The 14,315-nt window shown below is 43.5% G+C and overlaps 1 protein-coding gene across 1 annotated transcript; it reads left to right on the top strand.

Annotated features, from left to right (window-relative positions):
- Positions 1-11,680: 11,680 nt before the first annotated feature.
- LOC120990912 (general transcription factor II-I repeat domain-containing protein 2-like) lies at positions 11,681-13,679 on the top strand. Its single transcript, XM_040419798.1, is given in 3 exon segments — positions 11,681-11,704; positions 11,884-13,243; positions 13,246-13,679. Coding segments are annotated over 3 exon segments (1,818 nt in total).
- Positions 13,680-14,315: the final 636 nt, after the last annotated feature.

Raw genomic sequence — 14,315 nt, 5'->3', positions numbered from 1 at the left:
TTGTCGTGATCTCCTGGTACTGACTTCCGGCTTGTGTTTGGACTCGCTCTTGTTGCTCCCTTGTACTGATTTTACTTCCTGGTATTTGACTTTGGCTAGTTTGACTTGCTTTGTGTTCTGTTTGTTCTGTCTTTTGTTTACCCTGCACTTACTTAAGTTAGGAACTGCCGTCCAGTTGCGCCCCGTTATCTAGGACTGATCGTGCAAGTAGGTAGGGGCAGAGGCATGGGTGACAGTCAGGGGTGCATGCTTCCCTACCTCCGTCTGTGACAGGCGCTCTGTGAAGCGCCGTTACCTTCCTCAGGCCTGCCACAGCCTACAGATGTAGCAGGGTTAGCACTCAAGCTCTTAACTCAAATTTCTTAACTCATCGCGTTATCTTGAGACAAAAGCCATTGAAAATTAATTGAAGGTGCTTGCTTAACGCATTTAGTTTAGATAACATGTCTCATAAAGCATGAGTGTTAACTCTACTACATCTGTATATAAGGGGGACACCGTAGAATACACCCCCCATGGAGTCCCTTCAGGGTCCATTTGCTGTAGTGTTAATCTGCCTCGAGAAACCTCTGGTCCCGTTGTCAGCACCGGAGGTATGGCCGGATGACCCAGCTGCAATAAGCAAAGTGCGCTGTCTGCAAGAGTCGGCAGACTGTGTGCTCTGCTTCCGAGAACAACCTCAGTCAGAGCTGGAGCCGCTCATCCCAGGGATGCCTACTCCACCTGAGAGATGGGAGGAGCACCAGACCACTGACCTCCCTGCTTGTGGCCTATGTGAGACCCTGTCACGGATGAATTTGCAGATAGCTGGAACTTATAAATAAACGAGCGACTGGCTTGATCCCAAACTAAGGAGCATATAGGTGAGCCCTATAAAACCCTAAGAGCTCTCCCTGACTGCTACGCACATGCAAGGGTCTTTATGGTAGACGATTGCATGCCCACGTACCTAAGACTGTGTGACACCTGAAAACCCTATAATAGTGAGGGGACACGACCACCGACTCCCTGCACTTAATACGGACGGAGTCAGGGTCACCTATAATCAAGCCAGCAAGGAAACACAATAAAGGAAAAAGACTTATCTGAACAAACATCAGCAGCAGCCTCCAGCAGTGAACACTTCATCCAAGAAGTAGTATAAACCGCAAAGTGAGGCAGTATGGGAGGGAATATAAAGGAAGACAATTATTCTAAATAAGTGACACCTGGCAGAAGGAAAGGAGATGAGAAAGTGAAACCAAAACAAAGAACATCATACAAGAGGTAGAGAAGAACGTCTGCCAGACCTTCTCACAGAACTGGCGGTGACAGACCCCAGAAGGTTTTTGCTATAGCCCTGTCTCCCGAAGTTCGGGCTGAACCTTCCTAGCTTCCTTCAGAGTGAGAAACATGTACCACCGTAAGCAACATGTAGCTTCAACTTCCTCTGATGTGTATGTCTACGGATTCCTATTGTTATGGCTTTGCACAGGGAGCAAGAATGTTGTGCACAATTCTGATAGAACTCCTGATCTTAAGAAACTGGACTTGGAATCCAAAGCAAAGGCTCTCCTGTCATGTCTTGTGTGCTGTGGAGATCGAATGCAGACAGAACAGATAAAAACACATGAATGTTTTCAACTTACTGAAGCTGCTTGATTTACTTGTGCATAGATGGTAAAGGCAAAGTCTGCTGGTGTTTTCTCATCTGCGTCTTCATTATGTTTACTGCTGGACCCACGACAATGTAATTCGGTCCATACCGCAAAAGAAGGTCTACAAGCACCCATCAATTTTCCCCAAAAAATTTCACCAATGAAAGCATAATGGAATTCTGTTCATACAAAAGAAAGCGTACATTCACCCATACATTTTCTGAAAAAAAGCCAGTGTCACATAAAGAATTTCACCACTAAGTAAGTCATTCCATACCGCAAAAGGAGGTGTACATTTAACATACATTTTCTGGGGGAAAAAAGCCAGTGTCACATGAAGAATTTGACCACTAAGTAAGTCGTTCCATACTGCAAAAGGAGGTATACATTCACCCATACATTTTCCGAAAAAAAGTCAGTGTCACATAAAGAATTTCACCACTAAGTAAGTTGTTTCATACCGCAAAAGGAGGTGTACCGTACATTCACCCATACATATTCCCCAAAAAAAGATAGTGTCACATAAAGAATTTTACCACTAAGTACTTTAGTCCATACCGCAAAAGGAGGTGTACATTCAGCCATACATTTTCCTAAAAAAAGCCAGTGTCACATAAAGAATTTCACCACTAAGTAAGTCGTTCCATACCGCAAAAGGAGGTGTACATTCACCCATACATTTTCTGAATAAAAGCCAGTGTCACATAAATAATTTCACCACTAAGTCATTCCATACCGCAAAAGGAGGTGTACATTCACCTATACATTTTCCCAAAAAAAGCCAGTGTCACATAAAGAATTTCACCACCAAGTAAGTCATTCCATACCACAAAAGGAGGTGTACATTCACCCATATATTTTCTGAAAAAAGCCAGTGTCACATAAACAATTTCACCACTAAGTAAGTCGTTCCATACCACAAAAGGAGGTTTGCATTTACCCATATATTTTCCGAAAAAAAGTCAGTGTCACATAAAGAATTTCACTACTAAGTAAGTCTTTCCATACCGCAAAAGGAGGTGTACATTCACCCATACATTTTCTGAAAAAAAGCCTGTTTCATATAACAAATTTGACCACTAAGTAGTTTGGCCCGTACCGCAAAAGGAGGTGTACAATCGCCCTAAAATTTTCCCCAAGAAAGCCTGTGTCACATAAAAAATTTCACTACTAAGTAATTTTGTCCATACCGCAAAAGGAGGTGTCCAATCACCCATAAATTTGATGAAAAAAATCCAGTTTCATATAAAAAATTTCATCACTACATAATTCGGTCCATACAGAAAAAGGAGATGTACAGGCACCCATGAAATTTCCCCAAAAAAGCCCGCTTCACAGAAAAAATTTCACCACTAAGTAAGTCGTCCCATACCGCAAAAGGAAGTGTACATTCACCAATACATTTTCTGAGAAAAAGCCAGTGTCACATAAATAATTTCACCACTAAGTAAGTCGTAATTCACATAAAAAATTTGACTACTAAGTAATTTGGTCTATACCGCAAAAGATGTTTAATCACCCATAAATTTTACGAAAAAAATCCTGTTTCATATAACAAATTTCACCACTACGTAATTCGGTCCATACAGCAAAAGGAGGTGTACAGTCACCCATGATTTTTCCCTAAAAATTCAGTTTCACAGAAAAAATTTCACCACTACCTAATTCGGTCCATACAGAAAAAGGAGGTGTACAGGCACTCATGAAATTTCCCCCAAAAAGCCCACTTCACAGAAAAAAATTCACAGCAAAAACGCCTTTACCACATATAACTGCACCGCTGAACGGCAATACAGTTGCAAGAAAAAGTATGTGAACCCCAGATGGATTTCTGCACAAATTGGTCAGAAAATGTGATCTGATCTTCATCTAAGTCACAACAATAGACAATCAATGTCTGCTTAAACTAATAACACACAAAGAATTAAATGTTACCATGTTTTTATTGAACACACCGTGTAAACATTCACAGTGCATGTGGAAAAAGTATGTGAACCCCTAGACTAATGACATCTCCAAGAGCTAATTGGAGTGAGGTGTCAGCCAACTGGAGTCAAATCAATGAGATGAGATTGGAGGTGTTGGTTACAGCTGCCCTATAAAAAACGCACACCAGTTCTGGGTTTGCTTTTTACAAGAAGCATTGCCTGATGTGAATGAACAAAAGAGCTCTCAGAAGACCTATGATTAAGAGTTGTTGACTTGCATAAAGCTGAAGATCAGATCACATTTTATGACCTATTTGTGCAGAAATCCATATCATTCCAAAGGGTTCACATACTTTTTCTTGCAACTGTATATCTTTATTTTTTTCAACTTTTACACTATACAAGGCTTATCAACAGATAAATGCAACGATGAATGGCGAATATAATTTTTTTTCTTCCACTAATACATGGCAAACTGGGTTTCCGAATATATCACTGCACCGCTGAGCTGCAATTAAGCCCAAATTTTTTTCCATTTTTACGCAAAAGGCTTTTCAACAGATAAATGCAATGCTGGACGGCAAATAATTTTTTTTTACGCCACTAATACACGGCAAACTAGGCTTCACAATATATGAATGCACCGCAGAACATCAATTTGGCCCAAATTTTGTTATACTTTTACACAACAGGCTTTTCAACAGAGAAGTACAACGCTGGACGGTGAATATATTTTTATTACGCCAGTAATACACTGAAAACAGGGCTTCACAATATATCACTGCACCGCTGAGCGGCAATTAGGCCGTAATTTTTTTCCATTTTTACACAAAAGCCTTTTCAACAGAGAAGTACAATGCTGGATAGCGAATATATTTTTATTTTGCCACTGATACACTGCAAACAGGGCTTCACAATATATCACTGCACCGCAGAATGTCAATTAGGCCCAAATTTTTTTCTACTTTTACACAACAGGCTTTTCAACAGAGAAGTACAACGCTGGACGGCGAATATATTTTTATTTTGCCACGAATACACTGAAAACAGGGCTTCCGAATATATCACTGTACCGCTGAGCGGCAAAGATATTTTTTCTTTTTCCACTAATACACAGAAAAAAGAGCTTTAGAACAGATAACTGCACCGCTGAGCCGCAAATATATTTCACATTTGCCACTAATACACAACAAAAAGGGCTGTAATTTTCACCCTTCACCACACAACTGCTAATAAGCCCTTTTTCCCACTAATACAAGCCAAAAAATGCTTTTGAACATATAACTGCACCCCACAAGGGCAAACAAAACGTATAAATATTTCCTTGTAATAAACCCTGTTAATGCCTGTATCAAACAGCATAAGACAGGTTTGCTGGAATTACAGAGCTGTATAATGGCAATTTGGATCCCCAGTCACTGCAGCAAAGTGTAATCGGATTGTTCCTATTACTCAGGCTGTCACCTCTCCGACTGAACCCTGTTCAACACAAATGCTGGTGGAATGATTCTTCCCTATTCTTTCCTTACACCTTGAGGATTCTTTCCCTGCACTTGTAAATATATATTTTTCACCACAATCTTTCCTATCACTGTCCCTAGTGCCTGCAGACACGTCTCTCCCTACACTAAGCACGCTGGTGAATGGCAGAATCTAAGATGGCCACTGTATTTATAGTGCTCTGACATCACAGGGCTGGCTGGCTGCTAATTGGCTGCTTACATGTCAGTATGGGTGATCCCGCCTTCCCAGAGTTGATTGCCCCATGTCCTCACACGTGTAGCAGCCATTTTGGATAAAATGCGATTCGTTACCACGAAGCGCTAGGAAATTTGCATTCGCTCATTTCTTTATTTAAATTTTTTTTTATTAATCTTTATTATTTCAATAAGTTCCATACATCTTCAACAATCACTTAAATTGTATTGCATTATAAAACAGCATATATACAATTTAACATATTACCCTCCCACATTTCCCTGCTGCCTCCCCCCCCCCCCTTTTGGGGAGAAAGAACAAAAAAACACCTTTTAATTCCCCCCCCCCTTCTTCCCCTTTAGATTTATAATATTTCATAAGACTCTTGGGGGAGTAATATAATCGATATAGTATATTAAATTGAGTGATCCTATGAGAGAAGTTGTTTGAAACCCCAATTTTAGCCTGTATAACCCTCTCCCAGAACTCTTCTCGTTGAAACTTAAGAGCATCTTGCCATTTATGCATTAGACAATTAATTGCTCTTTTTTCTGCTCATATATCCTAGACACCAGTTTCTTTCCTACTGTTAATTTATAAATATTAGCTAAAGGGCGTGGGAAAGTGACAATTTGTGTTCCCCTTCCCAACGACACACGTAAAGCATGTTTCAATTGTAGATAAAAGAAACTCATGTCTTTATCCCCAATTCCACACTCATTTTTAAGATCCAGGTATGTGATTATATCTCTCTCCTTCCATACTTGGCCCAATCTAAAGATTCCATATTTCCACCAGATTTCATGTTCAATTAGCTTTAATTCTATAAGTTGAGTATTATCCCAGTAAGGTGTCTGTATGTAATCTGGTCTTTGGTCACAGTTCGCTTACCTCTTTCCAGATTTTAGCCCACAGGCCAAATATCAGTATTTTACTGGTTTGCTGTTGTGACAAAATGTCAGCTTCCACCAGTTGGAAGATGCTGCAGTTGTCCAACTTTTTATTGATCCCTGCTATGATGGTTTTATATCTTTGTGAATTGCTCCATATTAACATATTTCTAATATGGCCAGAGAAAAAATAGAGTTCCAAATCCGGGGCCGACAGGCCACCCTCTCTCTCGCGAATGTGCAATATTTGTGCTCGTATAGCGTTTTTTTACCTCGCCATATCAAGTCTGCCAGAAGAGAAGCTATATTTTTTTAAATTCTTTTGGGGATTAATACAGGCGCATTCCACATAATATAATTCAAGGAGGGTAAAATGCACACAGAGAAATACGTCCTGCCATTGAAACATATAATTTTTTCCATACCTCTATTTTCTTCCTAATTTCCTGTATTTTAGGAAGCACATTTGACTGGACATAATCCTTAGAGTTAGGGGTTATCTGAATTCCTAAATATTTTACGGGTTCATCTGCTCTCTTAATTTCCAATGACCCCGGTATTAAGTTGTTCAAAGGATCAATCGGGATACAGGCCGATTTAGACCAGTTAATATTTAGTCCAGCATATTTACTATAATCATCAAATATCTGAAAAATCCTATTGAGTGATCCGTGAGAACCCACAAACAGCATAATATCATCTGCATATAAAGCAATTTTTTCTTCATAAGATCCAAACCTAAAACCCACAATTTCTTTATCTTGCCTGATCATATCCGCTAAGGGTTCCATGACTATAGCAAATAGCAGGGGGGAAAGGGGGCATCCCTGTCTAACCCCCCTGCCAATAGCTATATTGTCAGAATATTCTTCATTCAAAATCACCCTTGCAGAGATTTTGGTATATAACAGTTTGATCCAAGAAACAAATATATCGCCGAATCCCATTTTCTTCAGTGTTGCCATTAAAAAGGGCCACTCTATAGTGTCAAAAGCTTTTGAGGCGTCTATAGTTAGAATCATTCGCTCTCCCCTGTTTGTGGGTTCCAATTGGATATTCATAAAATATCTCATAATATATTCAGTTGTAGTTTTCCCCGACATGAAACTCGACTGATCCTCATGAACTAGCGTCGACATTACCCCCTAAGTCTGGCTGCCAGAATCCGTGCTAGTATTTTGTTGTCGGTGTTAATCAATGAGATGGGGCGTTATGAATCCTGAGAAATAGGATCCTTGCCACGTTTCAAAATAAGTGTAATTAGGGCTTCCTTCAAAGAGTCGGGCAATCTTCCCGACTGTCACGGCGGGTGTGCACTCAGTATAACAGATAACGCACCAACCAGGCTCTGGGCGAGAGACAGGGGAAGGGTCACCTCCTAACTAATCCCTGACCTCTTTCCCTGCACTGCTCAGCCCACCTACAGACCTTTAAGGTAGGTATGAGGTGTCTCCGTGCCTGGGCTGACAAAACCCTGAATTCCCTAAGATGGTGAAGTAGGGAAATAGGAGCAGCCTGCTCGCACAGAACCTGGATGGGATAGATGACACAAAACAACCAAACTTGAAATAACACTTATCTTCCTGAGCTGGAGCAGACAGCCAACCTTCCTTCCTAGCTTCCAAGACCACAATGATTAGTATAATCCGCTCAGGGCACTGGGCTAGTGTGCTATTTAAACTAAAGACCCCACCCAGTGCACCTGATGAGAGGCGGATCCAGCACGGCTCCAAAACAACCACTAAACTCGTGCTGCTATCCTGGCCGACCTCCGCACCTCGTCAGAGTGGGGCATGACAGTACCCCTCCTTCTACGGGTGACCTCCGGACACCCCGGACCAACCTTATCCGGATGGGACCTATGAAAAGCCCTCACCAGTCGGCTGGCGTTGACATCCACCGCCGGAACCCACATCCTCTCCTCAGGACCGTATCCCCTCCGGTGCACCAGGTACTGAAGGGAACCCCGAAGAACTCTCGAGTCGAGAATCCGGGAGATCTCAAACTCCAAGTTTCCCTCGACCAGAACAGGAGGAGGAGGCAATGGCGATGGTTCCACCGGTCTCACGTATTTTTTTTAGTAAAGACCTGTGGAACACATCATGGATCCTCCAAGCTTGCGGCAGATCCAGCCGAAACGCCACAGGATTGATCACCACAGAAATTTTATACAGACCAATAAATCTTGGACCCAGTTTCCAAGATGGCACTCTCAATTTGATATTCTTAGTGGACAACCACACCAGATCACCCACACACAGGTCCGGACCAGTCATATGTCTCTTGTCAGCCATTCGTTTATACCTCTCACCCATCCTCTCCAAATTCCCTTGAATCCTCCGCCAGATGGAGGATAAGGCAGAAGAGAATCTCTCCTCCTCTGGCATCCCGGAGGAACCAGACCCAGAAAAGGTACCAAACTGAGGATGGAAACCGTATGCGCCAAAAAATGGCGACTTACCCGTGGACTCCTGACTACGGTTATTCAACGCAAATTCTGCTAAGGACAAGAATGAGGACCAGTCCTCCTGATTCTCAGCCACAAAGCACCTCAAGTAGGTCTCCAGGTTTTGATTAGTACGCTCCATCTGACCATTCGACTGCGGATGAAAAGCCGAAGAGAATGAAAGTTGAATGCCAAGCCGAGAGCAGAACGCCCTCCAAAACCTGGAGACAAACTGCGTGCCCCTATCAGAGACCACATCCGAAGGAATACCATGCAATTTCACAATATTATCCACAAAAATCTGCGCAAGAGTCTTAGCGTTAGGCAGACTCGTTAGTGGTATAAAGTGAGCCATTTTACTGAAACGGTCAACTACCACCAAAATCACTGTTCTCCCGGAGGAACTCGGCAGATCCGTAATAAAGTCCATAGACAAATCCGTCCAAGGACGAGATGGAATAGACAATGAAAGAAGTGAACCAGGCGGTCGAGTATGAGCAACCTTTGACCGAGCGCAGGTTTCACAAGCTGTCACGTAATTCTCAATGCTCTTACGTAACCCTGGCCACCAGAACCTCCGGGATACTAGATCACAGGTGGACTTACCACCAGGATGTCAGGCGAGAACAGTATCGTGATGTTCCTTGAACACCTTGTATCGTAGGCCCTCAGGAACAAACAACCTCCCTGGGGGACAAGAACCAGGAGCCCCCTCCTGGGCTCCCAACACCTCCATCTCCAATTCAGGGTACAGAGCGGAGACCACCACCCCATCCGCCAAAATCGGCGCCGGATCTTCTGAATCACCTCCCCCAGGAAAGCTGTGAGACAAGGCATCTGCCTTGACGTTTTTGACCCCTGGGCGAAAGGTAACCACGAAATTGAACCTGGTAAAAAACAGTGACCATCTGGCCTGCCTAGGGTTCAGACGCTTGGCAGATTGCAGGTAAGCCAAATTCTTATGGTCAGTATACACCGTAACGGGGTGAGACGCCCCCTCTAACCAGTGACGCCATTCCTCAAAGGCCAACTTTCTATCTCCAACCATTCCTCCAAAGGCCAACAACTCTCTATCTCCAACATCATAATTCCTCTCGGCGACCGAGAGTTTCTTGGAGAAGAAGGCACACGGGACCCACTTGCCAGGAGATGAACCCTGTGACAGCACCACCCCAACCCCCACCTCTGATGCATCAACTTCCACTACAAATGGCTGAGACACATCCGGCTGCACCAGAATGGGAGCAGACGCAAAATGCTCCTTAACAGCCGAAAAGGTCTGCAATGCCTCATCCGACCAGACAGAGACATCGGCGCCCTTCTTGGTCATATCAGTAAGAGGTTTTACTAGGGTAGAATAATTCGAAATACATTTTCTATAATAATTCGTAAACCCCAAGAACCGCATCAAAGCTTTCTGATTCTCTGGTCGGTCCCACTCCAGAACCACCCGGACCTTTTCGGGGTCCATACGAAAACCGGAATCAGAAAGCATGTATCCCAAGAACGGAAGCTCTTGCACCGCAAACAAACATTTCTCCAATTTAGCATATCATTTATTCTCCCGAAGGATCGTCAAAACCTGTCTCACATGATCCTGATGGGTCTTCAGATCAGGAGAATAAATTAAAATGTCATCCAGGTAAACTACTACGAACCTCCCCACCAAGTGATGAAAAATGTCATTGACGAATCGCTGAAATACTGCTGGCGCGTTCGTCAACCCAAAAGGCATCACCAGGTTCTCAAAATGACCCTCGTGCGTATTGAAGGCCGTTTTCCACTCATCTCCCTCCTTGATCCTGATCAGATTGTAGGCTCCTCTCAAATCCAACTTGGAGAACACCTTGGCTCCAACAATCTGATCAAAAAGATCAGAGATCAAAGGCAGGGGATATGGATCCCGGACTGTAATACAGTTCAATTCCCGGAAATCCAAACACGGTCTCAGTGATCCATCTTTTTTCTTCACAAAGAACAAACCTACTGCCACTGGAGACTTAGATGGTCTAATATGACCCTTTGCCAAACTCTCGGCGACATACTTTCGCATGACCTCTCTTTCAGGTTGAGAGAGGTTGTAAAACCGAGACTTTGGCAACTTATCCCCAGGAATGAGATTAACTGGACAATCATAGTCTCGATGAGGGGGCAATTCCTGAGCCCCACCCTCTGAAAAGACATCCGCAAAATCCGAGAGATACTGAGGTAAAGCCGTAATGGACACACCAGAGATAGCTGTGCCAAGACAATTATCCGAACAAAACTCGCTCCAACCAATGATTTGTTTCGCTTGCCAGTCTATAATTGGGTTATGTCTAGTCAACCATGGCAACCCCAAAACTATAGGAGCTGGCAAATCCTTCATGACAAAACAAGAAATAATTTCAGCATGTGAATCACCCTCCCTTAAGTGAATACCATGAACAATGTGAGTAAGGCTCCTTTGAGAAAGAGGGGAAGAATCAATTGCAAAAACACGAATCTCGTTCTCTAACGTGCAAGTACTTAGTCCCAGGCCTTGAAGAAAAAGAAAGTCAATTAGGTTTACCCCAGCACCACAATCAAGGAATACATCAACTAACACATTTTTGGACCCTAGCGCCACCATAGCTGAAAGGAGAAAACGGGAACTGCAGGGAGCTTGCATACCTGTCTGCTCCACCACACCATTCATACTACCAAGTGTGAGGGAAGTTATTTTTTTTCTTTTTCTCTTCCACCTGTGATTTAACATAAGGACAAGAAAAAACAAAATTACCCCTCTTTCCACAATAGTAACATAGATTGTGCACTTTTCTAAAGTCTCTACTATCAGAATGGCAAGATATCTGACCTAACTGCATGGGTTCCTCCCCTACCCCAGAGTTATGAGTAATATCACCCTGGGCAGTAGGAGAAACAAAACCACACGCAGGAGGGATCCCCTGCACGGAGGGACCCTTACACCTCTCTCTGATACGTCTATCCAACCGTATAGCCAAAGACATAGCATTCTCTAGAGCATAGGTGTCAAACTCTGGCCCGCGGGCCAAATTTGGCCCGCAGTGTAATTATATTTGGCCCGCGAGGCTATACCAAATGACTACTAGAGCTAGCCCGCCGGTATTATACAGCGCATTCATTCATCGCTAATACTACAAATCCCATAATGCCTTGCTGATGTTTTGGCGCGTCAATAAGGACAGGTCCCAGAAACGCCCTCTCCTGTGTGACAGAAGTCATAGCGATCTTAAGCTACAACTGTCACTGTGGAACCCCTTCCCAAAAATGGCAAAAAAAAGGCAGACAACAGGAACTTTCTGGACAGGTGGGAGACAGAATATCTGTTTACATATGTAAAAGACAGACCTGTTTGTCTGATTTGTGGAGTCAACGTGGCTATAACTAAGGAGTACAACATTCGACGACACTATGAAACAAAACACCATGACAAGTACAAGGACCTGGACATGACTCAAAAGAGCCAGAAAGTGGAGGAGATGAAAAGAAGTTTGGTTTCACAACAGAATATGTTCAAAAAAGCCACATCACAAAGTGAGGCTGCTGTAAAAGCTAGTTTTATTGTAGCAGTAGAGATCGCAAAATCAGCCCGGCCCTTTAATGAGGGAGAGTTTGTGAAAAAGTGCATGTTGAAAGTTTGTGACATCGTGTGTGGAAAACCGCTAACAGTGTGCCCAGAGAAAAAGCAAGCCTTTTCAAACGTGAGCCTGAGCAGAAACACAGTAGCTGATCGCACATGTGATCTTGCCACCAATCTGTATGACCAGCTTTTGGAAAAGGGAAAAGATTTCGTTGCATTCTCCCTTGCTGTGGATGAGAGCAGCGACGCATCTGATACTGCTCAGCTGTCAGTCTTCATCCGTGGAGTGGACTCAAATATGTGTGTTACGGAGGAGCTATTGGGATTCAAATCAATGCATGGCACAACCACAGGAAAGGAAATCTTTGAGGAGGTTTCCAAATGCGTAACTGAAATAAAGCTGTCATGGGATAAACTCGTGGGATTAACGACAGATGGTGTGCCAGCGATGTGCGGTAAAACAAGTGGACTGGTGGGCAGGGTCCGGGAGAAGATGCAGGAAGAGAACTGTGCAGGTGAACTAACTGTTTATCACTGCATCATACATCAGGAATCACTGTGTGGCAAAGCCCTAAAGATGGAACATGTTATGACCACAGTAACACAAGTAGTTAACTTTATAAGAGCCAAAGGTCTTAATCACCGCCAGTTTAAGTCTTTTCTGGAGGAGTGTGGTTCGGCGTATTCAGACGTGCCGTATCACACAGAGGTGAGATGGTTAAGCCGAGGAAAAGTACTGAATAGATGTTTTGAGCTGCATGAGGAAATATGTCAGTTTCTGGAAAGCAAAGGGAAGGACACAGCAGAGCTTCGGGAGAAAAAGTTTCTGTGTGAGCTGGCCTTTCTGTGTGACATCTCGAGCCATCTCGATGCGCTGAACCTGCAGCTTCAGGGGCGCATCATCACAGACATGTACGCTGCAGTGAGGGCTTTTAAAACTAAACTGTGCCTGTGGGAGAATCAGATGCTGCAAGGAAACCTTGGCCATTTTCCCTGCTGCCAAACCATTAAAACACAGTTCTTTACCAACTTGTTCCCATGCGCACAGTTTGCTGAAAAACTCAGTTTAGCCGGCGATTTGCCGACTTTGATGTCCAGAAATGTAGGTTTGAACTGCTCAGTAATCCCTTCGCAGTTAATGTGGAAAACGCACCAACCAACCTCCAAATGGAGCTAATTGAACTCCAGTGTAATGGCACGCTGAAGTCAAAGTATGATGCTGTGGGCGCCGCACAGTTTCCACAGTTCATCCCTGACACAATGCCTCAGCTCCGCACCCAAGCTGCTCAGATGCTCTCCATGTTCGGCAGCACTTATCTATGTGAGCAACTTTTCTCCTCGATGAAGATGACCAAAACATCTCACAGGAGACGTCTGACTGATGAACACCTTCGCTCGATACTGAGGATTTCCTCAGCTCAAAGCCTGAGCCCAGACATTGATGAACTATCATCCAAGAAGAGATGCCAGGTATCTGGCTTGGGCACATCAGATTAGATCAATGTGCAGCAAACTGAGCAATAATTAATGTTTTCTTTATGCACTTTTTCTTGCTACTCCAAGACATGGGCTTGAATGGTTGATTGATTTTATTATTGTTATTTTATTTTAAAAATTATTATTATTTATTATTATTTAAATCTTATTTAATAAATGAATAGGCTTGTTCCATATTCAATGTTAAAGCAAATCTTGTTTGGGTCCATGTTAAAAGGTTCATTTGTTCGATGCTGGCCCGCGACTTTGTTCAAGTTTTACATTTTGGCCCACTGTGTATTTGAGTTTGACACCCCTGCTCTAGAGTATCCGGGTACTCATGAAAAGCCAGGGCATCCTTCAACCTTTCAGATAACCCCTGACAAAACTGACTACGTAACGCGGGGTCATTCCACCCAGACTCAGTAGCCCACCTCCTAAACTCTGTGCAGTAACCCTCTGCAGTATGTTTACCGTGTAGTAATGTAATGACCAGCGTCACGCAAAGGGAGGGAAATGGGAAGGCCCTGTCCAAGGGAGAGGGAAAGGTGGTGACCCCTGACTCACCTTGCGGCTGGCACCTGACTGCCCTGACGTCCCTAGACGTGTTCCTCACCCGTACGCCGATCACGTGCCTAAACCCTGGCTTTCCCTAAG

This window comes from Bufo bufo, chromosome 2 (genome assembly GCF_905171765.1).
Source record: "Bufo bufo chromosome 2, aBufBuf1.1, whole genome shotgun sequence".
Classification (NCBI taxonomy): Eukaryota; Metazoa; Chordata; class Amphibia; order Anura; family Bufonidae; genus Bufo; species Bufo bufo.
This window is presented reverse-complemented; position numbering and strand designations above follow the sequence as displayed.